The sequence below is a fragment of the Prionailurus bengalensis genome, chromosome B3 (genome assembly GCF_016509475.1).
Source record: "Prionailurus bengalensis isolate Pbe53 chromosome B3, Fcat_Pben_1.1_paternal_pri, whole genome shotgun sequence".
NCBI classification, from domain to species: domain Eukaryota; kingdom Metazoa; phylum Chordata; class Mammalia; order Carnivora; family Felidae; genus Prionailurus; species Prionailurus bengalensis.
Window position 1 is genome coordinate 142531673 of NC_057355.1, and position 22915 is coordinate 142554587.

The window sequence follows — 22915 nt, forward strand, 5'->3', positions numbered from 1 at the left end:
AAACTAGACAGAGGCCATCCGAGTGGCTGTCAGTGCCGTCCAGCACCTGAGGTGCTCCCGGGGGCCATGGCCCTCCAGCGGCGACCCCCGCCCCCACCGGAAACAAACACTGCGCACCGACCGTGGAGGCTTGCAAAGAGCCTTTATTTATCTAGCGCAAAGTAGACACTATCACCTTTTACTAAAATAGTTCAAATCAATGTTTTTACCACACTATCAAAAGTTCTATTTCTTTTTTCTCTCCAAATCAAAGTGGTTCAGTGGAAGGTAGAAACGGGCACAGGGGTCTCCAGCTCCCAGCTCCGCCTGGAGCCAGGCCAAGGGCTGGCCCGGTTTCTCACGGCGGTCACATACTACAGAAAATAGAGCATGGCTGACGGCCCAGGGACAGGAACCAGACGTTCCAGCCCGATTCCAGAAAGCAGCACAAATACTTCCCCCCACGGTATGAAAAATATACACCTCTACCGCTCTGCAGTCATGCGCTCAGCTTGTTTCTTTAAAAAAAAAAAAAAAAAAAAAAAAAAAATCAGTAGTATGTATTTTGTTTCCTCTCAAGTTTTCAAGAAAAAGAAAATGAAAGGTCACTTTTTTCTCTTTAAACACTGATGTGTAGCTAATAACTTTTGGATAAAAATGTGCCACCCTAAAAAATGTGCTCAGCAGATTCTGCTCCCAGGATGGGCGAGGCCACCTGGGGTGAGGCTGGAAGGGTGACCTCCATCACAGTGGGAACTGAAGCCACAGGACAGATGTCACACTGGGCTTCAAGATGTAGACTCAGAGTGAAACGTAAAGGGACCTTTATGAAAGGCCACCCGAGCTCAGCAACACCCCTACCCCCACCATGAGCTGCTACAGCGAAGGCTCCGGAGGGGAGGAGGGGGCCCCCCACGTCACCCGACACACCCCGGGTTGGTGGCAGGGCTGAGGCTCCTCTGACCCTCCCCAGCCTGTGGGCTCCCACTGAACCTGCCCACCACCTAGGGTGTGGGCTCAGACGGAGGTGCTGCTGGCTTTTAAACAGCTTATCACATTAGGTGACTGTCACAGACACGGTTCTGTCCTTGAAAGCCATCCCCGTGCACTGTTGGCTCAGGACCACGAGCAGCGGTGGGAAGGAGATGCCCGCACCTGGCTTCCACGGCCTCCGTGGCACACAGGAGGGCTCGGGCAGAAACGCTCCGCTCCGCCTGACCCCTGGATGCCACGGCAGCACCTGGGGTGGGGGGCGGGAGGCCCCTCCGAGGCGGTTCTTCCCTGGGTCGGTCTGCAGACGTGCAGCTACCGGGAGCCCTTACTTATTGCTTATTTTCAGTGGTGGCTGAGCCAACCTGATCCAAACATGAAAAATGGGCTCCCAGCTCTGGCTTCCACCCAAAATGGACCCCTCCCCCCTCCCCCCGGGCTGCTCTGCGGTTCTTTGGACTCCCAAGATCCAGAAGGGGCCTCTGCCCCCCAGCTCACTGCCCACAAGGGCAGGGATTGCCCGGTACCATGACCAAGGGTATCCCCCCCCAGCTCCAAACAGCTAACCCCTGGTGACAGGCAAGATCCCTCCAGGAGGAGCCCAGAGCTCCCTGTAACCCCCCAGGGCAAGAGGAAAATGCCTGTGGCTGTCACCAGCACCCACTTAGCACTCCCTGGGCACAAGGAGGGCCGCGAGCCTTTCCCCTGAGAGCGTACGGCCCAAGGGCACAATGACCAACAGGCCAACGCAGAGTCCCCGCTGGGGACAGGAACAGGGCGGCCTCCCCATCCACTGGCCCTGTCCCCGCGCCTCACGGGGGCCTGGACGAGGCCCACCTACTGCAGAGACGGCCTCCCGGGCTCAAGTGCTGGCGGGCGCCCTGCTGAGCACCGCTGCCGAGTGAAGGGGGCGTGAGGGGTGGGCGGCCAGGTGCCGAGTGGACACCAGGGCCCGTGCCGACAGCATTCGCGGCGGCCGGTCCCACCTCCCAGCATCTGGGGTCTCGTCTGGAACGTGCCACAGCTCGCTCACCCTCTGGGCCTTGCTTTCCTCACCAACCTCCACGTTTCTGTATCGCGCTCTACGGCCGGCATGGGGTCATTCACACTGAAGCTCTGTTTGATGTCGAGCCCTGCATGGAGGGCCCGATGCTGTCCCTTCTCCGGCAGAGGACACTGAGGTTCAGAGAGGGGAGGGGACAGCACCTGTGAGCACGCAGCAAGGCAGAACTCAGCTCGGTCCCCGGCTCCGACCAGCCCAGCCCAGCCCAGCCAGCAGCGGCCTCTGCGGCAGGCGGGCCCCGTGGGCTCGCAGGCCGCGACTGAGGGCACCGGCCGAATAAAGCTGGTGGCCTTGGGTGGTGAGCACGGCCGAAAGAACCTGAGACCTCGTTTTCCCACCCGGGGGCCCAGAGAAGCTGATTAACTTGCTGAAGGTCACGCAGCAAATTAAAGCCAGAGCCAGGTCAGGCTCCTTCCTTCTACAGAGGGCAGAACTCTCCCCTCGGCCGCCCACACAGCTCCGTCGACAGTGACTCTGGCTGGGGGCCAGGCTCTGGGGGATACCAGAGGCCCAGCCCGGCCCAGCGCCACCCATCTGGAGAGAGCGGGGCGGGGGGCTCAACCAGAGACTCTCCACGTGGCCTCCCACCTCCCTGGCCCATCATGTGAAGCACAGGAGTGCAGATGCCTCAGGCACCAGGCAGGAGGGACCCGGAGAGGGCACGACCCGGCGCGGGATTGGGGGACTGTGTGTGTGTGTTTGGGGCTGGGGGCCTGAACCCTGAAACCGAGCAGCAGCGTGCAGCAGGGAGCTGCGCATGAGGGGGGGTGCCAGAGGAAGGGCCTCGGAGCCTCCAGCCACAGACACGGAGCTTCCTGGTCGGGGACTCGGGACCCAGTGCTCAGCGGGCTGGCGTTCAGGCCACAGCAGATGGGTGAGGAGTGGGGCCCACCGCGTTAGGTCCAGCCACCGGGGCCTCTGTCTGGTGTGGGTGGAAGGCTTGACGAGGCGCCCCTCCGCCAAGGCTGGCCTTCGGCCCCTCACCAATGGGGCCCCGGGGCAGGGACGAGGCTGTCCAGGCCACCCTGCTGCACAGAACGGCCGGTAGCCTCGCGTCTTCCCGGTTTGCTGGTGTGTGAGGAGGGAGGTGGGGGCCCGGCCATCCGTGTGCTGGACCCACGGCAGCCGGGTCACGGCGGGCAGCGTCCTATGTACAATTCGCCACAGAAAAAGAAGACGGGGGCCTGCGGCTCCCCAGGACACCCCGCAGGGCCAGTCCACATCCATGGGGGAGCAGCCCTACAAGGGTCCCTTGAACTGGTTCCCAGACAGGTGTTGCCGGATGGAGGGCTTGGAGCTGGCCGCATCCCCCAGTTTTCTCCAGACCACCTGCGGACGGGGGCGAGCTGTGAGCAGAGAGCCCACCCCGAGCCCACCCCCTGGCCTGTATGCACAGACCGCCTCACTGCCCCTCCAAACCACCCACGTCCCCAGAGCCACGGGGCCAGGAGGGGAAACTGAGGCTGTGTGAGGCCCAGAGACACTCAGACCAGATCTTTGCACGTCCCCCCCCTCACGGCCACGCCTGCCATCCTGAGCACATCACTCCCGGGGTGCAGGCGTGGCCTTGAGGCTGTCCAGTGGGACCCAGAGGTACAGGAGGCAGCATGGGAGGGGTGGGGGTCAGAACAACCCCCCCCCCCCCCGTGAGGCCCCGGCCAGCCCCTGCCGGGTCCTGTAAGAATCCACGGATGACACACTGGCCACTGGGGTCACGGGTGAGGTTCCACCTCCTGGACAACCAGAGAAACAGCCCAGCTTCCAGAAACCAACGCAGCCCTAGTCACGGAGGGCCCCACCCACACGTCCAGTCTGAACACCACTGGCAGCCACCAGGGGCACCAGACACCTGCGGTCTGGGGCAGGGGCCCAAGGGATGGGACGTGGGGTGAACACGACCCGTCCCGGGAGGTTGGGGGGTGCTCTGGGGATGGACAGACCCCAGAGGTTAGGGACCCCATTCTAGGGGAGAAGTGGGTTAGGCAGCGGGGAGAGGACAGGCCCCGGGCTCTCCGGGTGCCTCCCCCTCCAGGTCACCGGCCCCTCCCACCAGGGGACGGCTGGGGCCCTCCCTGCTCCCACGCCCAGGCCGCGGCCCCGGGGAAGCGCCTCACGTTGCACATCTCGCGGACGATGGCCTTCTCCTTCTCGCTCAGGCCTTCCTCACAGCCGTCCTGGAGCCTCCGGTCCAGGTTCTCATGCACTTCCAGGACCTGCGGGAACAGGCCCCGGGGCCGGAGGTGAGGCCAGGGTCCGGAGGTTGGGGCACGACCGGAGGGGCGGGTCCTCATCCTCACTTTATGGTCCTCTTCCCTCCCCTAGTGGCTCTGCAGGAGGGAAGCCACACCCCCACATCAAGAGAGGCGGGGCAAGCTGGGGACGCCTCATCTGGAAGCAGGGAGGACAGGCTGGGCGGGACTACCCTCGGGCAGGTGGCCTCGTGCAAGGCCAGGGCCCCCAGCTCGTGATTAGAGGGACAAGGGCAGCACCTGCTCACACACGGGGTGAGTGGGCGTGTCCAGTCACTGCTGCGTGCGCTGTATCCGCGCAGACGCAGACCGGCCCCCAAACCCGGGGGACGGCGCGCCTATGTCCGTGCACGCGTGGGGCGTCCACGGGTGCGCGCACAGGTGGGATGTGAGGTCCGGGTGAGCGAGCTCCCCCGGGAGCAGTGAGAGCCTCAGCGGGACCTACACCTGAGCAGAGAGGCAGGTGTGCCTGGAGGCGAGGCTGGGCCTTGGGGTGCTGGGGCTTTAGTGCTACCGCAGCCCTGCCCCCAACTCTCAGGTTTTGGGGGAGCGCCGGCTCTTCCCCTACCGCACCCGGGCCTCAGTTTCCCCAGCTGCAGGGATGGCAGACAGGTGACACGCTTGCTCCGGCCAACTGACACCTCCATTTCCAAGGTGTTCGTGGTCACCCCGACCCCCCCCCAACCCCTGCACAAGGACGAAAGCCCCCACCCTGCTGCTCAGATGCCCATGGGCCCAGAGCAAATGTGACGTCCAAGGTCCCAGGTCCTGCGCTGCACCAGGGATCTGGGGGCTCCTGAGGGGGCAGGAACTGGGTGAGGGTGGGCAGGGGCTGACCCTCACCTTCATCGCGTGCACGACAGCCTCTGGCTTCTGTCCCGCGGAGCTGTAGCCGGCGGAGGGGGGCGAGGACAGCTCGGGGACCGGGCAGGCTGGGCCCTGTGGGAGGGAATCACGCTGTCGCAGCTTGCCCAGAAGGGCTCCCAGCTGGTGGCCACGAGTGCGGCCGGCAGCAGACAGAAGTCCCTGCTTCTGTGGGCCAGGGCCCAGGCAGGAGGAAATGGGGCCCGGCTGATGAGGGAGAGGAGGCAGGGAGGACAGAGGGGCAGCACCTGGCCCCCACCCCGTCCCGCGGGCTCCTCCTCATAGCCCGTGGGGAAGGCCTGCTGTTTCCCGGAGGAAGTGAGTCCAGCTCAGAGATGGCAGGGACTGGCAAGGAGCAAACCGCGGGGGGCTGCCTCCAAAGCTGCCACCCTCCCCGCCGACACCAGGTGAGTGGGCTAAACCAGACTTCACCCCATCCCCCACCCCCAGGGACACTCTTCCAGCCCTGCCCGGCCACCGCATGCCACCGCAGTCGGCCGACACCTGAAACGGCAACCAGGTGCCCAACTCGGCACAGCCTGGGGTGCGGGGGCCGAGGCCGGGCGAGGAGGGGGGTCCAGCCCCCAGATGTTGGGCCCACCGATGTCAGAGGCTGCAGGTGCACCCGGCATCCCTAGCTGCTTCTCCACAGGGATTACTGGTATGGGCAGGGTGCAGGGCCCGGCCTGCAGGGAGGCCCCATAGGAGGAGGGCCCCCAGACAAGGAGGACTCAGGATGGAGCTCTCCAGGCCAAGAGACACCAGAAGACACTGGGAGTGAGCCTAACGGGCTCAGCAAACACCAACAGCCAGATAGAAAACACCAAGGGTCCCAGGCGGGGAGGCCAGGGAGCTGGGGTTCCCGGCACAGCTGTCCCTTCTCTGGGTCCTGGTTTCTTTCCCAGTCACCGACCCCAGTGACCAGGCAGGCTTGGTGAGCAGGCTCGTGGGGCCATCACCCTGGGATCCTGCCCAGCAAGGCAACGCTGTGCAGAGACTCTCGGGGCCCAGAACTTTCTGCTGTGGGCCAGCCCCTCTGCACTCTCCCCATCTGCCCACCCCACCTGGACCTTCTCCTGGCTCCACCCAGAGGCCGGGTCCCGTAACCTTGGGGCCAGAAAAGCAGACTTGGGCAAAGCTCTCCTGGCTGTGACCGGAGGCAGGGCCCAACCCACTCTGTGCCTCGGTTTCCTAATCTGGACAATGGAAGGGTCCCTGTGTCCCAGAGTGTGTGCAGAGCCCTGGGGTGCCGTCTAGTGGCCCAGGCTGCCTGGTCTCTGGGGCCCAGGCCAGATCTGTCGTGTGGAGAGATCAAAAGCGGATCCAAGGGCTCTGGGGAGGCAGGTGGAAGGCAGAACACAAGCATGTGCCCGGCAGGCTGCGCTCCCCGCATCGGCCAGCAGGGGGCGGTAACCACACACGTTCAGCCCTTAAGAGGCACAGGGACCTCTGGCCTCCAGTCCTATCTGTACCTGGGGCTCCCTGAACAGCCGGCTCTATAGGCGGGGCAGGGGACGACTGCTGCTCCAGGGGGCTGCTTCCTGGAGCAAAGGCAGGAAGGGAGCCAGGAGTGGCCAGGGCAGGCCGTGCAATCCAGCCTTTCCGTGACCGACCTCACCAGGCTGCCAATGAGCGTGCCACTGCGGGTCCTGGGAAGGAAGCTGAGCTGGACGTGTAGCACGTGTTAAGGAGTAAATGCCACCGGGACTGGTACTCCCGGGGCTCTCCCCACACACAGCTCTCCCAGCGGTGGGAGGGCCGGCAGCACTATTCACAGCAGGCAAAGCACGGGAACAGCCCCAAATGCCCAGCAGCTGATGGTCGCATCAGCAAAACGTGACACATCCACGCCCCGGAGTCTCACTCGACAGTGAAAAGGAACAAGGTGCTGACAGGCTGCGACAAAGCCTCCATCGCGAGGCGCTACGCGGAAGCAGCCAGTCACAGAAGATGGCACGCTACAAGTTTCCGTTGCGAGGAAATGTCCAGAATAGGGAAATCTACGGAGACACAAGCACATCCGTGGTCTCCAGGGGCTGAGGCAGGGGAGAGGGGGGAAGGTTGCTACAGGGCACAGAGTTTCCTCGTGGGGTAATGAGATGGGGTGATGATTACACAAATCTGCAAATATGCACAAAACAAAACAAAACAGGGAAACTGCATGCTCAAAAATAAAGTCGACCAAAAAAAAAAAAAAGGCAGGGGGACCAGTCTCCCCCAGGGACCTGTCAAAAGACTTGATCCTGCTCTCGGCTGGAGAATGCCAGAAAGCCACTGCCAGCTCCTTCCATGGGGCCCTGAGTCCCAGGTGTGGCTGGGCCCCCGGGCACCCTGCCCCATGGCCACCTGGGCCAGTGACCCTCGTGGGGAGCAGCCGGGGAGCCCTGCACAGACCTGCAGCCTCTGACTCACGTCGACAGGGAGAGGGGGAACATGGATAGGGACAGAGGTGGGGCGGGGGGGGGGACAGCCAGCCTGGCAAGGAAAGGGTGTCCCCACCCTACAGGGTCACCTGTTTCACCTTGGGGCCCTCTGGCATGTGGGCGACCTTCCCTCACCGCCCCCCCCCCCCCGGACCTACAGGCACCTTACAGAAGACGGGCCAGCTGTGGCAGAACCTGTGTCCCCAGCGTCATCGGGCACAGAGGGTCCACCCCATACAAGCCCTCACTCGCCCGGTGGACCCACGTGCCAGACACAGGCCACCCACTGCTGCCTCCACAGCCTTTGTGGCTGAGCCTCCCCTAAAACACCCTACCTTCTCTGTGCACCTCGGAGACCTGCCCCTGGCCTTGAAGGAGGTTCACACTGGCCCTGGCCTCTAGGCCCACGTGGGCTCGGTGCCAGCACGCAGGATGCATCGCCCTTCCCGGTCCCCAGATCGCCGTGGCTCCAGCACACAGCGCTCCACAGCCACGGGATGAACACAGGTGGGGCGCTGGGGGGGGGGCCGGGGGCGACGGAGTGAAGGAGCAAGGGGCCAGCCCCCACTGGGGCACCCTGGGCTTCTCAGCGCCCTTCTGCACAAAGCACTTGGGAGCCCAACCCGGCCACAGGCTCCTGGATGAATATTTGGATTATCTGCCTGGTCGGCCTCAGCAGCTACATTCCTGGAGGTGTGAGAGCCTCAAAAGAAAACACAGCACCTGGCCGGCAGCCAGCGGCGGCCCCAGCCTGCTTCTGCCGGCATCGAGGCCCAGCGAGGCCTGGCAGGGGCACCCCGGGGTCACCCTTGCTGGCCGGGGTCATGGGGAGAGAGCAGCGGCCACCTGGAAGAGTGACCTCAGGCCAGCCGGGCTCCTCGCCCGTTCCCTGCGGATGGCCAGGGTCCCCGCCCGGCTGCACAGAGCACTGAAGCCGCTCCAGTCACGGTCACCCGCCCAGCTCGTGTGGCAAGGGGTCCGCGGGCAGCGTTTTTGGGCATGTTCACAGATTTACGCAATCATCCCAACAGAACACTTCCTCACCCCGAAAAGAAACCCCATGCTCGTCAGCAATCCCCATGGCCCTCTTCCCAGCCCTGGCCAACCAGTGAGCTCTGCCTCCCCAGACCATGCACTCTGGACACGTCGCACAGGGATGGCGGACACGTTGGCCCACAGGGAGCGGTCCCGACTAGCCATCCGCGTCCCAGAGAGCTGACCCCACGCCGCGCCCCCCCTCACGCACTCGGGGCAGCCCAGAGCCCAGGACCGCCCCGGAGGACCCAGGGTGAACTAGTGCCCGGCACAAACCGGAGCTCCTCCCCGACGCTCGGTCACAAAGCCTGGGTAGCGAGTACGCATCGCATGCACTGCCACCCCGGCCCAAGCCCCGGCCAGGCACCCTTCCCCGCCCACCGGAGCCGAGCAGTGACAGGTGCCCTGCACCCGGGGCCTGGGCAGCCGCTCGCGGGGCCTCCAGACGCGGCCCCTTGCCGCCCCAACATCGCTCGGGCTTGGCCGCCATCTCTAACTGCCTCGCGGGGCCCGCACAAGCCTCCGAGGGCCACGAGCCCAGACCCCCGGCTGGCAGAGGGCGGGGGGAAGGAAGGGGATGGAGGGCCACTCAGGCAGAGCCCCAGCTCTGACCCATCGCCCTCGCCTGACCTGGATGCTGCTCAGGCCGGAGACGAGGGTCCCAGTCCCAGGTGCGGTCACGGACCGTCCACTGGCCCGGGCCGGTCGGCAGACAGGCAGAGCCTCACCCCTGCACTGGAACGTGGATTCTGGAGGCACCGGGTCCACACGTGAAAAGTGCGACTCCAGGGAAGGGGCACTTACGTTCTGCAGGGAGTCCTGGTAGGAAGGCGGCAGGCTCGCCAGCTGGGATTCCGAGTGGTACGGGGAGAAGCCCTTCCGCAGAGTCCGGAACTCTCCAGAGCCTGCCTGCTGTGGGGGGAGGGGGACAGGTTAGAGGGGCCCCAAGGACTGTGCCCCGTGAAGACTTGGCCCTCCTGCCCCCACACAGTGGTCTGCACCCTCCCTCCCCTCTCCCTGCCTCACTGCCATCAGCGGGAGCCTTTGTCACCCGCCTCCCTGCTCACGTGTTGGGGCCACGAGGCAGGGGGCTCCGTGTCGCTCCCCAGGTCATGCTGTATCAATGCGGCTTGAACAGAATAAACGAGGAAATGAGTGTGTGGCACGCCCACCCCCGGCCCTCCTTCCTCTGCTCCAGCCTCCTGCACTTGTCCAGCCCAGCCTGGGGAACACTGTCTCCGACCCCTGGGGCCCGCATCCACTGGAAGGCCCTCCCACCTCCCACACGTGAGCCTGTCACTCTGTTCCGCTCAGTGCTCGCCCTCAGGCTCTGCTCTAGGACAGGAGGTCCCAAATGTAGTTCCTGCGTCTCACCCCGTCTCACCCCTCTGTATCCACAGGAATCGGTGCATGCTTAGGAAGGAGGGAGGGAGAGGTGGAGGAGTGAGTGAGTGAGTGAGTGAGTGAGTGAATGAACACATATTTGGCCTTAGGTGATTTTCCTCAAGGCCAAGCAAATGCCCCCCAGAGGCTGGGGGCTGTGATCCACAGAGGGAGGGGATCCGGGGGTCCCGCTCAATCCCACACAGGCCCTCTCTGGTCCAGCTGAGCACAAGCCCCTCCATCACTAAGAGCCTGGGCTGGTGTTTCTGGCCCAGACACCTGTTTCTACTTCAAAGGAACTGAGGGCACGCTGTTGGGCAGATAAAACAGAGAATGTCCCGTAAATCAACAGGGTGCCGAGTTACCCAAACAGATCCTGGAGGGGAGGAGGCCAGAGCAGGGGCAGGTGAGCCAGACGGCCCAGAACCACATCTGGGGGTCCCTCCTCCTGCTCACCAGCCCCCCTCTGCTGGTTCAGGAGGGACCCACATGCAGCCTGCTCCCCTCCTGCCAATAGCTGGACACAGACCGCAATTCTCATGGGTCTCCAGCCTCACCAGCTCCATGTTCCGCCCTCCCATCCCCATCAGATCCCCCAGGTCAGACCCCCCAGGTGTCAGGGGGCCAGCTCAGGGGCACACAGCAGTGCCCTGTAAGCGTCTGTGGGACTAGAATAAAAACCCACTTAAGGCACATGCCCCACGGAGGCCGCCAGAGCAAACATCAGAAAGCAGATCTGAGCAGTCACCCACCAGATTACCACCACCCACCCCAGGCACCTTGGCCAGGACCAGAGACAACTATTCCCACGGCCTCCAGGAAGACCTCAGTGTAAACAAAGGTTACCAAGAGGCACAGAGGGGAGAGAAGTGGCGGCCCACCCTCCCATGGTGGCCCCTGAAGTGTAACAGGGTGTCACCAGAACCCTTAAAATGTGACTGCCACGTCCCCTGATTATGGCCAACCCTGGGCTGAACCAGAGGTGGGTGGCCCAGCGAGGGGTCCCCTCTGCCACCTGACACCAAAATGACAAAGACCCTGCCCCCTTGCCCAGCACCCCCTCGCCCCCCCCAGCAGGGGGACCCCCCCCCCATCAGGGCACCTGCGCCTCTCGGGCTCGCCCACCCTGGGCAGGGGGGTCCACCTTCACTCAAAGGCAAAACTCCCAACCAATTATTTTCCTGGCCAGGTGACAGTTACCAACTCGTCTCCAATGGACAGTACGTTCTAACCCCAGTCACGCTGAACACCACACCCAGTGCCACCAGGCTCTCACCAGGCCCCCTGCCACCATTCTGCAGGAGCACGCCCCGCCCGCCTGGCCAGGCTGCTGAAAGGGCCCAGGCGTAAGACTCAGCGCAACTCACGCACTGACATTTATTTGGCCACACGGCCAGGGATGTGAGCCACCGCTCTCTCCCAGCAGTCCCTGGGACCAGGACGGCTGGACGCTGCCTGTCCTTCCCCAAAGGACCGTCTAGAACCTCATCCGGGCCTCGTCTCCCCCTCGTCCACACCTCCTCTGGTGCTAGACCAAATGGGTTCAGAAGGAACTCCCGTGTTGGTACTGAGAACACTGGTTTATGTAGCCCCCTCCCTCCCCCCGGATCATTTCCTCAGAAGGACATGTATGTACAAGGGGGTGGGAGGGAGTGTTTTTAATTAGCACATGCAATTCCCACGCCTGCCTTCAGTGATCATCTATAAATATTTGTGCGCCCACAGAACTTTATTAGCGACCCACCAAGCTGGCGGGGGAAAGACACACGATCTCTCGTTAGGGGCAACGGGACTAATGACACATCAAAATGAGGGACCATAACGGCACTTCAATCCAAATGAAAAATCCTGGGATGTGCCTGTTGGTGCCCAAGAATGAAATCCTTAGGTTTTCATCGCCGAGGGGACGCGGAGCTGAAATGGCCTTGTGGGTTGGCTGGGCCTGCTCAGGGTGGTTCAGGAAGCGGGGACAGGATGCCTGCCCTCCTATGGGATAGGATCCCAAACGAAGGTCCCTCAGGACCCAGGGAGAAAGGATCTGCCACACAGAGTGGGCGGGGCTCCCACATCCTTAAAGGACACATGGAGTCCAAACAGGTTTGCCCCTTCCAGCCAGGGGGGACACCCGGGAGGCCACGCCCCTGCCCCCCTCCCTCCCTCCACCCCCCCCCCCCCCCCCGCCGAGTCTGCTGTTAAGGACACGGGCCTCAGTCCCTGCGTCGCTGCCTGGCTCAGAGCTGGCGTGAACTCGGGCTGCCCCAGCCCCTCTGGGCCCCCGCGGGCATGCAGCGAGCTCCCCAGCCATTGCCCGCCGGGGGGCTCCGGGGAGCACCGTCAGAGGGCTCCTCCTGGAGCAGAAAAGGGCCACAGCAGGATGCAAAGGGAGGACCCTGTCCACGTGCCCCTCCCTGGGCAGCAGCTGTGGATGGGCTCGCTCAGAGCAGCTGTCACCCCTCCCACCTGCTGCCCAAAGGACTCCAGTCCCAGAGGGACCGTCTGCTGCAGCACCTACTGCGTGCACCCGGCAGGGCTGTGTTCGGGCAGCACCTACTGCGTGCACCCGGCAGGGACGCAGTGTCTACCGTGCGAAGCCAGGACCGGGAGGTGGGGCCCCAAGGGTGAACGCTGACAAAGGGGCATCCGGAGAGCACTCGGACTACAAAGGCCAGCTGGGTGGATGCGGTGGCAGCTCAGTGAGCACGGCCTGTGTGGGGCACCGCGGAGGCCGCTGCCCCGTGGCTCTTTGCTGCTGTTCGGCAAAGCTGGACTCCAATGCCAGCTCGGGAAGGGCAGACCCCAGGAAGAATCTAGAAGCAGAACTGGGGCACCTGGGGGTGCTGAGCTCCCAGGAAGTGCCAGGAGGGTGCCAGGGCCGGGGGAGACCCGGAGGAGACAGGACAGCACACAGCACTCAAAACAGCCCCCACCACAGACACCACTGCAAACACGTCCCGCCAGGCGGTTCTACCTGAAACCAGCTTCTCGGGCGGCCGCAGGGGCGGGGCGGCTGCAAGGGAAGAGGAGCGGTGTCACCCAGGAAATGCCAGCCACGGCCCCCCTCGGCCCCCCTCCCCTGGTCCCTCGGTAGCCCAAAGGTGCCGGGGCCTCGGCCGGGCCGGGGTGGGCACCTCGGAGCCCCCACGTTTTTGGAAAGCCCCATGTTTACAAGGGCTGCCCGAGCGCCCGGCCCGCTCCCAGCCCTCTCGGGGCTCACACCAGGCCCCTGCGCTGGCCTAGAGGCGCCCCGAGATGCCAGCCCGCCGGCTGGGAGGGGCGGGGGGGTGACCGGCGAGGCCCCTCACACGGGCATGCTGGTACAACCGTCCGGCCACACTTGTCTTCTCGGTTTCCCCTTTAATTTCAAGAGAACTCACTTGCAGGCCATTAAGAAGAGAGCGGCGGCTCCGTGGCTGGGGGCCCAGACGGTTCTTCCTAATTGGTGCTCAGATCAGGCAGCGGAGGCCCCACGCGTGGCGAATGTACGGTTACTATTACTCACCCACTGGGGGCACCGCGTCCCTGCTCCCCATGCAATGTCAGACCCCAAATCCCAGGTTTCAAACTCGAGCGTGTGGCTGATGGCAGAACACCCAGACGGTCTCATCTGCCACAGTGGCCATCGGCCCCCTTACAGGTCCCCTCGGCAATAAGGTGAGTGAGAGGGAGGGACAGGCCTCGGGATCTCCCCGGGAAGGGGTGGGGGGCTTTGGGGAGGGGAACAGATTTGCAAAATCCAAATCCCACCACGGCTGGGTGAGTCTGAGCAGCCCATCAGTGTTCCAGGTCTCTGCTGCTTGCCGGTAAATCGGGGTCACGAAGGGCACTCGGCTGCTGGATGGCCCACGACCCTTTCCACTGGCCAGCCCTAGTCCTCGGTGCTTTGCGGGATTCGCCCTTTAATCCTGGGGCGGCCACCATCAGTGTCCCCATTTCACAGACGAGAAAACTGAGGCACAGAGAGGTTAAGCCCCTGGCCCAACGCCCCCCAGCTGGTAAGCGGCACTTTGGCGACTTGAACCATGCCCTCTAGCCCTACAGTCCTGGGCTTGGCCTTGACGGTCACCCAGCATGTAGCTCACAGTGGACAGCGATTAGACCTCAGGCATAGAGGGGACAGAGGTGGTATTCCTAGCCTCCTTCTGCCCATATTGCTAGACAGACCATCTGCTCAGATGCTAGAAAGGTTTCCTCCCTGGTTGAAGGAGAGGCTGGACCGGTTCTGAGGTTCTGCTAAAGACATAGCTAAAGCCCTCCAGAGATCCAGAAAGCACACCATTCACAAGGGAGGGAGCAGGACGTGACCACCATGCCTCAAGCAGGGACAGCCCAGGGCCCGTCAACCAGCAGCGACCTGTCCCAGAAGGCACCACCAAAGAAACACCGGAGGCCAGCGTCTCTGGACAGCTTGGGCAAGGGAACGGGCCACTCAGGGCGACAGGTCTTCCCCGGGGACTCAGAACACAGCACTGAGGCCTCGGCACAGGCTTAGAGGGTGGCAGACTGTTCCGCTGTCCCCCGGCCCATATGGTTCAAAACTCAGACAAAGGCCAGAAAGGAGCAGTTCATACGGGGACGGGCCAGGCCCAGGCAGGTGGGCACAAGTCTACCACAGACCTTGAACATCCCAGGTCCCTGAGAGCAGGAAAAAGAGAGAAGGGCAGGCAGTGCCTGGCAGGCAGCGGGCATCACCGTCATCCCTGCCTCACAGGTAAGGAACCCAAAGCATCAGGACATAACGCATCATGCCTAAAGCCAAAGAGCAGGTGAGTGCTGGGGCATCATTTGAACTCCAATTCTTCTAGAGCCCAAACCCACTTCTTCATACCATCAGGCCAATGACGCCATTGCTGCAGGCTAGATTGTGTCCCCCCAGGTTCATACGTTGACCCCGTGGCCCCTAGAACCATGAGATAGCACACTTCTGTTGCTGAAGCTACCCGGTCTATGCCTCTTTGTTACAGCGGCCCCAGGACACTGACACAGTCACTCAGGCCCGGACGCCCTCCTCCACCCAGGCCTCAGCTTCCCCATCTGCGCTTGGTGTAAATCCTGGGGTCACTTCTAACCTGAGTGGTTCAGGCGACCCTGCGTGGCGTGGCAGGATAGAGAAAGGGCAGGCACAGGGGTGAGGAGGAGGGAGGCGGGCCTGGACCGCGGCCTCCATCCCCAGGATGGCTGCCCACTTGCCCCGTGTGACATCAGCCCGAACGTCACTGGCTCTTTTGTAAAGCTGGCTTCTGGGCGAACGCGGAGCCTTACATTTATCAGCCCAGCAGGGGGATTAAGCGAGGGAACCAAGAGCCGAGGCCCCGGCGTCAATGACAGCCGCCCCCACCCCAGCCCGGCCGGGCACAGAATCCACAGGAAAAGGAATCATGTGTACGGGGGCTCGAGATGAATCATCGCAGAGGAGGCAGCTGTGTTGACGGAATTTTAAAGCCGACACGAGAAAGAAAATACGAACTGCAATACGGTAATTTAGTCTGTGAACACTCTGGCACATTTTTAATTAAAGCTATTTTGGAGTTAAATAGAGGCCATGAGGGGAGGGGAGGGGAGAGACGGGGGCAGTGGGAAGCGGAGGCCGCAGAGGCCCAGACCCTGGAGCCACATCCCCTTAAGATGGTTCAAAGAGGAACAGCACTTTCTCCTGCTTTTCGCCGAAACGGCAGGTGCCGGACTTTCCTGCGGTTCCCGTGCGGTTTGATCTCAACGACAAGGCTTAAGTGCCAGAATCATAAAATCTGACAAGCCCGAGCTCACGAGACCCAGGCCAGAAGCCCACCCGTGGCAGGAAGAAATCTCTCTCCCCAAGATTCCCAAATGTGGGCATCCATCACGTGACTGCCTCCAAAGACAACCAGCTCACTACACCTCATGAAGCAGCTGGTCCTTGGTTCGGCAAGAGCCAGCCTCAGCCTCCCCTCTTGCCCCAGGACTCTGGGTGGGTGGGTGGCCAGGGGCTCCCCGAGATGTATCCACCTAGTGCAGCTGAGCTAGGCCCTGGAGATGCAGATGTGACCGGTCGGACCCAGCAGCCGGTCCCTGAGTCGCCGACAGCCCGGCAGGGGTGGGGGGCAGGCTCCCCAAGGGAGGATCGCGACAGCCTAGCAGCAAGGGAGGGCGACTCACAGGGCTGAGAGCTCAGACTAAGGACCAAGCCCCCTGGGGGTGGTTGGGGAGGGAGGCTGTCGGGAGGGGGCCGTGCCTGAACCCTTTCTTCCCTGGACTCTCTTAGAACGAGGCCAGTACACCCATCGTGGGCCTTGTCCCACCTGGGGGGCTCTCCCCGCCTCTGCCGTCCTCCAGCAGCCTCCTCATGCACATGAGTCCTGCTAGCTGAACAAGGAGGTGGTCAGGCCCGTGCCTCGTCACCCCCGAGCCCCTAGGGCCACGCACAGCAGGTCACCAACTATACACGAACTATACACGAAGCCCATTTTATAGGTGAGCAAACCGAATGGTGCCATCTGAGCTGCCCCAGGAATCCAAAAGCAAGTGAGGTGTGAGCTGTCACTAGGAAGCTGACAGCAGGCCGGTGGGGGGGGGGGGGGGGGGGGGTGGCTGTCTCACTGTCTCTGTCTCTCATCTCTCCTGCAAGGCTCAGAACAGCAGTGCCCTCCTCTGCAGTCAGATGACCGACCCACCCTCGGGGCCAAGCTCTGGTGACAGCAGGTGGGAGGGCAGCAGGAGCCCCGGCCATGACCCTGGAGACATTCTGCCAGTGGCTCCTGGGTGTCGATGCTGACCGTAGGTTGAGGCCCAACCGTTTTGCTACAATAAGGGGTCAAGGATGTACAGCGCACTGGCGGAGGAGGGCCGAGGCCCCAGCACCACGTGGCTGACGCCGGATGCTTGGGACGCTGGATGCTGAGTCCCCGGCACTGTCCCTCCACTGGCAGTAAGCCAGGCAAAGCTCATTCTTGTCCCTAAATCTCAGTCCAACCGCCTGCAGCCAGCGAGCCTAGATCCCAGCGAGGGTCTGCAAGCCCCCATCTTTGGGTATCTTTGCTTGGCCCAGGCGTGAGCACCAGTGGAGGACGGACAGAGCCCTACTGCTGCTGCCTCCAGGCCAAGGCCCCAGGTATGACCCCTGGGAGCAGGTCCGAGCAGGCTTGGGGGTGGGAGAGTGGGGGGCGGGCAGAGCCAACCACTGCTCAGGCGTCTGCTGTCCCCCTGCTGCCCAGACACAGGGCCCCTGACAACCTCCAACTCTGCACATGTGGGCACGGGGCCAGCGCGCACAGCCATCCGGGGCCTCCCTTGTGACAGCAGGGGTGCCCCCAGGGAGGAAGGACTAGAAGGGACCCCTACTTCAGGTCCTGAGTGTGTGCACATCTCCCCCAAGTCCACAGCCAGACCCACCACTGGGAATCGGGGTATATTCTTCCAGTGGGACAATGTGGCCCGGGGTCGGGGACACTCCTGTGTTTGTGGGAAAGGGACCACAAGCTATGCCCGGTTGGACCACAGAACCACAAGGCAAACAGCATCCTGAATTTGGGGCCTGGGCTCTCAACATGTTCCTCCAAGGGAACAATGAAACAAAGGACAGTCAGGCTGGGACAGACTCACGAGGCCACTGACCCGAAGCTTCGGGTCCAGATCGTGGTCCCGGCCTTCATTCTGCTGTCCAGTGGGCACCTGCCCACGGCAAAGGTCCCCGAGCCTTAAATCTGCCCCTCCCCAACCCCCAGTTCTCCCAGCATCACTTCTGCCTCCAGCTCCTGCAGCCCAGGCCACATACCCTCCTTATCAACCCCCACATCAGGCCCACTCAGAATGCAAGGTGCCCCAGCAACCCCCCCCACCCCCCAGGCCAGGTGAGACCCGAGCCCCGCCCCACCCGAGGAGGCAAAGAAGCCAACAGGTCTTGTGGCCAAGCCCTTCTGCCACACAGCACCTTAACCATATAGAGAGTTACCAAACCAGCCCTGCAATTCAGTGCCTGGTGACATACCACAGCATGGGTGCGGTGGCCCTGGCGGTGTGGACAAGTGAGTCCTGCTAGGCTGTGGGACTGCCCACACAGCCCACGTGGGGGTGAGGCGTGGCATGGCCGTGGTGGGAGCTGTCCTGCGTGCCGGGGCCGTGAGCCTCCCAGCAGCCACCCAACGGGCAGAGAGGGGGCCTCGGGCTTCCCGAGCGGGACAGTGGCACCAAGCCTGCTGGTCGCCTAGCAACGGGGCCGGGCAGCTGAGCCCTTCCCGGGATTGGTTCCCAGAGAAACGCTCTGGGCATTCTGGCCAACACTTACGGGCTGGGGGGCATGGCAGGGGAGGGGGAGGGGAGAGTAAGCCAAGGATGGGGACAAGGGAGAGAGAGGCTGGCGCGGCTGCCCAAGCCAGGTGGCCCCCAGGACCCCACACGGGGCTGACCACAGTCTCCCGTCCCTGTCCCCACCCACGGCAGAGAAGGCCCCCGTCCTGGCAGTCACCACCCTGCTCCGCTCCAGCCGTCCTCAGCAGGAGCAGAGCCGTGTGCACCCCTGCACTGGCTGTCACCCTGCCCGGCCTCCCCGCTGTGTTGTCCTCATCCTCCAGCCTCTAACCTGCCCTCCCTGTGCCGGGGACGAGCCGGTGATAAGACAGCCTCATCTGCCTGTGGGCGGAGGGCGGACCCCGGCCGGGAAAGGAATAAGGGCGGCAGGAGCAGGGAGGTTTCCATGCGGGAGAGAGTGGGGATGTGCCTGCCGCCTCTCCGGCCTCCATCTGCCCATCCGAGGGGCAAAGCGGCCCCTTCTTCAGCAATTGCACAGTGCACACCATCTCTGGGACAGGCCTAGGGCTGACCCGAGGAGCTCACAGACTCCTGGGGACAGCAGGGAGAGGCTGTGATGGGAGACACCCCAAAGGCCGTGGCGCAAGGGTTAGGTCCGTGACCCCCAAGTTCCAGGGGGTGACTCCGGACGGCAGTGGGGGCAGGTGGGTGGCTATAAGCCCCAGGTAGGCTGGGACATGGGTGGGCACTGGAGCGGTGGGGTGGGGTGTGGGGGTGGGGGCTCGCACCGGCCCCTCGAGTGCAGTGCCCCCCGCTGTCTTCCACCCCCAGTCAGCTTACCTGTGCGAGGGCCTTGGTCTCCAGCTGCCTGATGTAGGTGGACGAGGGATCTGTAACGACACAAGTAGGGAGCATCTTAGTCATCAGACTCGGTCTCCAGTGAGAGTCACACCCCCGATCGGAGGCCCTGATGGGACCCTCACAGCCAAGGGGCAGCACACAGCGGGGTATGGGGTCCAGGGAGCCCCGTCCCCGGCACGGTGGGGAAACTGAGGCCCCGGAGGCGTCCAGGACTCCTCCGCTCCACCCTGCCTGGCACACAGGAACTTCGGGAGGCACACGTACTGTGGGCGAGCCACCAGCTTTCCTGGAGGACTCTGCCGACGAGAGCAGTCAGCGGCCGCGCCCTGGGCCAAGTCAGGGACACGCTCCCCAACCGTGCACCCCCAGTTTCCGAAAGCGGCAGGGGGGGAAAGCCACCCTCCCTCACCACCCTCACATGTTTTGCAATCACATCAGAAAGGCAGATAAATTGCCCAGTCCTGCCTCCCAGAGCCCTGGTCCTGCCTCCCCATCAGGCTAGAAATCAGCCCCACCAGCAGAGGACAGAAGCGCTAACCGAGTCACCCCGGGCCAGGCTGGGGTGAGGGAGCCTGCCGAGGTGGAAGCCGAGGGCAACCCAGCGCACAGGGGCCAGGAGCGGGCTGTGGGACACACGGCAGGGAGGGTCAGGGCAGGGCAGGCAAGGGGACGCCACCATCATGGCAGGTGTGGCTGTGTAGGTGGAAAGACAGGTCACCCGGTAAGGGACAGGCTCCGTGCTTCCTGTCCACATGAGCACCGCACCGGGGTTCACGTGGCCCGGACACCAGCCTACACCCCGTCCACCGGGCCAGTCACTCACTGCTCCTCCTGCCCTCAACAGGACACCCGGGCTCCCCAGCCCTTTATCTCAGAAGTCACCATGGGGCACCTGGGTGGCTCAGTCGGTTAAGCATCCGACTTCAGCTCAGGTCGTGATCTCATAGTTTGTGGGTTCGAGCCCCAAGTCGGGCTCTGTGCTGACAGCTCAGAGCCTGGATCCTGCTTCAGATTCTGTGTCTCCCTCTACTCTCTGCCGCTCCCCTGCTCATTCTCTCTCTCTCTCTCTCCCTCTCTCTCAAAAGTAAATAATAAAGATTTAAAGAATAAAAAATAAATAAATAAATAAAAGCCACCAGAGAAGCCACCAGACCCTCGGCCAAAGCCACCTCTCTATAGCACTGCCTTGGGAGGCAGACCCTGTGGAACTCATAACACACCTGTGCTGTGGGACAAGCTGGACCACTGGGGCACCTAGGGAAAATGAGGCATCTGCCCCCGCACACAGCCGGCGCTACCCGATGAGCCCCTGGGTGATATGGTGGATATCATGCCCGCCCCCCCCCACTCATGCTCAGCTGGCGGTCCCCTCCCCAGAAGGCCAGAACCTCCCTCCGCTGGGGCTGGGGCTGGGGCTCGGCCCAGGCCTCAAGAGCTCCAGCCCATCCATCAGCAAGGCCACCAAGGCCACACTCTGAGGCTACCCCCAGCTACGGGAGGCAGTCTGCACACAGAGGTGCCCCCTCTGCCCAGTGACCTGCCTGCTGGGGGGCACTATGGGCAGGGCCTTCGGGAGCTCCGCCCACCCAGCCGTGGACGGGGCCCAGGAGCATCAACCCAGCCCGGGAGCAGGAATGGGGGGACGGCCGGGCCCACCCACTAACCCCTGAGAAATGACACAACAGGCCCCTCCCGCCCCGAGTCAGCACCACTCAGCTCCCAGGAATGCGGGGCCTGCTGGAGAGGGAAGAGGGCCGCTCCCCCGCAGGCCTGCCGCCCTCACCCTCAGGGATGGCACTGGGGAGCCCCCATGTGGGGGGCTGCCCCCCACACCACCTCAACACCCCCCAGCCCTGCAGAGCTCCTTGACGGCCGGGAAATCAAGGCTCTGAGTTGAAGTGGTTTGTTCACGGCACAACTCAGGGCAGCAGCGGAGGTGGGACGGGAGCCCGGGGCGGAGGGTGACCCCAAGGGCCTCCTCGTTAGGACCCCGTGTGCATGCCCTGTGCCCGCCCCCCAGCCTCAGTTTATTCTCAGTCAGCCAGGACGGACAGACACTTCCCACATCACACCCACGCAAACAGGCCTGACGGGAAAGGGGTCAGGGTGTGCCGGGCCCCTCTGGGCATAGGGAGGCAGAGGGTTCCCTGGGACACCAGCCGGGGAATCCGTGGACACACGCTGCAGAGATCTCCCAGCTCTCTCGTCTCGCCCTTTAAGACAAGGAGGCCCAAATAACTAGCCGAGCCCCGTGTGGCCTCCCTCTGGGTGGGGTCGGTGGGGGACGGAAGACCCACCCCGGGGGTGCCACCCGGCAGCCCCAGCATCTGGCGAGGGTCCAACAGGCATCCTCCCCACTTTGCAGATCCGGAGGCCGAGAGGAGCGGCGTCCCCCGCTGCGGGCGGGTGAGCAGGGGAGCCCAGGGCCCAGGCTGCCAGACCCTCTCCCCGCCGCCCGGGGCCCGCGACCCCCAAGCGTCTGGCTGCTGTGAGCTGAGAGCACAGCACCGTGAGGAGGAGCTGGCACGCGTCCCAGAAAGAAGACGTGATTCTTGGTCAAGCCTCTCTCCTGGACCCTCCGTGACCGCCTGATTCTCGGGCACGGCGGTGGGCCGGCCCCCCCTGCTCACCGCGGCCCCCACCGGGGGCAGCACTGCCAGGCACAGCCCTGAACTCAGGAGGGGACCAGTCACCTGCGCACCACCAGGGGCCTGCTCTGCCCTCCACGAGCCATCGGGAAGTGGGCACATTTCCGCCCCGGTTTCCTGGTATGGGGGTGGTTCTGTCTCCCTCTGCCAATTTCTAGGGGTCCACCAGGAGCTCCTAGCATTTCCTTTTTTTTTTTTTTTTTAAGTTTATTCATCTTTTTTGAGAGAGAGAGCATGCGAGAGCGAGCGGGGGCGGGACAGAGAGGGAGAGAATCCCAAGCAGGCTCCACGCTGTCAGCGCACAGCCCAATGCGGGGCTCGAACTCACGAACCCTGAGATCGTGACCTGAGCCGAAAGCAAGAATCCGGCATGAGCGACGGAGCCACCCAGGTGCCCCTAGCACTGCCCCTCTTGGTCAGACCACAGCCGGAGTCATGGACTGGGAAGGAGTCAGCAGATGTGCCGACCGAGCCTCAGCGCCCTCTCTGGACCGCGGGCGGCGGGCCGGACACACACCACTGTTCCTGCCCGAGCAAGCCAATCCCTCGGCCACGGCCGGGTCCAGCCCGCGCCTCCCAGGATGGCAGCGAGGAAAAGAGAGCGGGGACAGAGCCGGCACCAGGAGAAGGGACACAGGCGAGGCCACAAATGACCCAACAACGCCCCAGCCCCCCCGCCCCCGACCCGCTGCTGCCAGGAGCAGACCTCAGGGCCCACGGGCCACAGCACACAGGCCACACGGGGGCACAGACCCGGTGCTGCCCCCACTCAACCCACCGTTACGGTTTGCCCCAAACCCCACGCAGCTGCAGAGAACACAGTATCCTTCAGACCACCAGGGTCTGCTGGGCTTTTCCTTCTCATTCTTAGAGCCCAACAGGGGAGGTCTCAAAACATGTTAAATCATCTGGTGCGTCCGATGGAATCTATCCTCAAGAGTTCGTTCTCATTATGAGGAATGCAGACCGTGTGTGACAGTGGCCAGAAATGGAAACAACCATTTGTCCAATGACAGCAGAGAGCCACGCCCTGTCATTCAAACGACGCTGAAGAAGGATGTCCCTCCTCGACAGTATGGAAAACCCTTCACACCCCCCCCCCGCCCCCGTGGAAAGAACTGGACGTAAAAAGGTGCACACAGTTGGTCTTGTGCGTAACAATATCGATGCAAGGAAACAAATTCAGGAGGGAGGTACGTG

The 22915-nt window shown here is 63.3% G+C and overlaps 1 protein-coding gene across 3 annotated transcripts in view; it reads right to left on the reverse strand.

The window, feature by feature from the left end:
• Positions 1-125: 125 nt before the first annotated feature.
• CCDC85C (coiled-coil domain containing 85C) overlaps positions 126-22915 on the reverse strand; it is a 78010-nt gene continuing 55220 nt past the window's right edge. The window contains exons 2-7 of one of the 3 annotated variants that reach the window (XM_043557001.1): positions 19047-19096; positions 12955-12993; positions 9408-9515; positions 5125-5220; positions 4147-4245; positions 126-3361 (exon numbers count right to left, since the gene is read on the reverse strand). In XM_043557001.1, coding sequence (XP_043412936.1) covers positions 3272-3361; positions 4147-4245; positions 5125-5220; positions 9408-9515; positions 12955-12993; positions 19047-19096 — 482 coding nt within the window. In that variant the 3' untranslated portion in view covers positions 126-3271. The remainder of the gene's footprint in view (positions 3362-4146; positions 4246-5124; positions 5221-9407; positions 9516-12954; positions 12994-19046; positions 19097-22915) is intronic. The other 2 variants (XM_043557004.1, XM_043557003.1) reach the window with 2 other exon arrangements.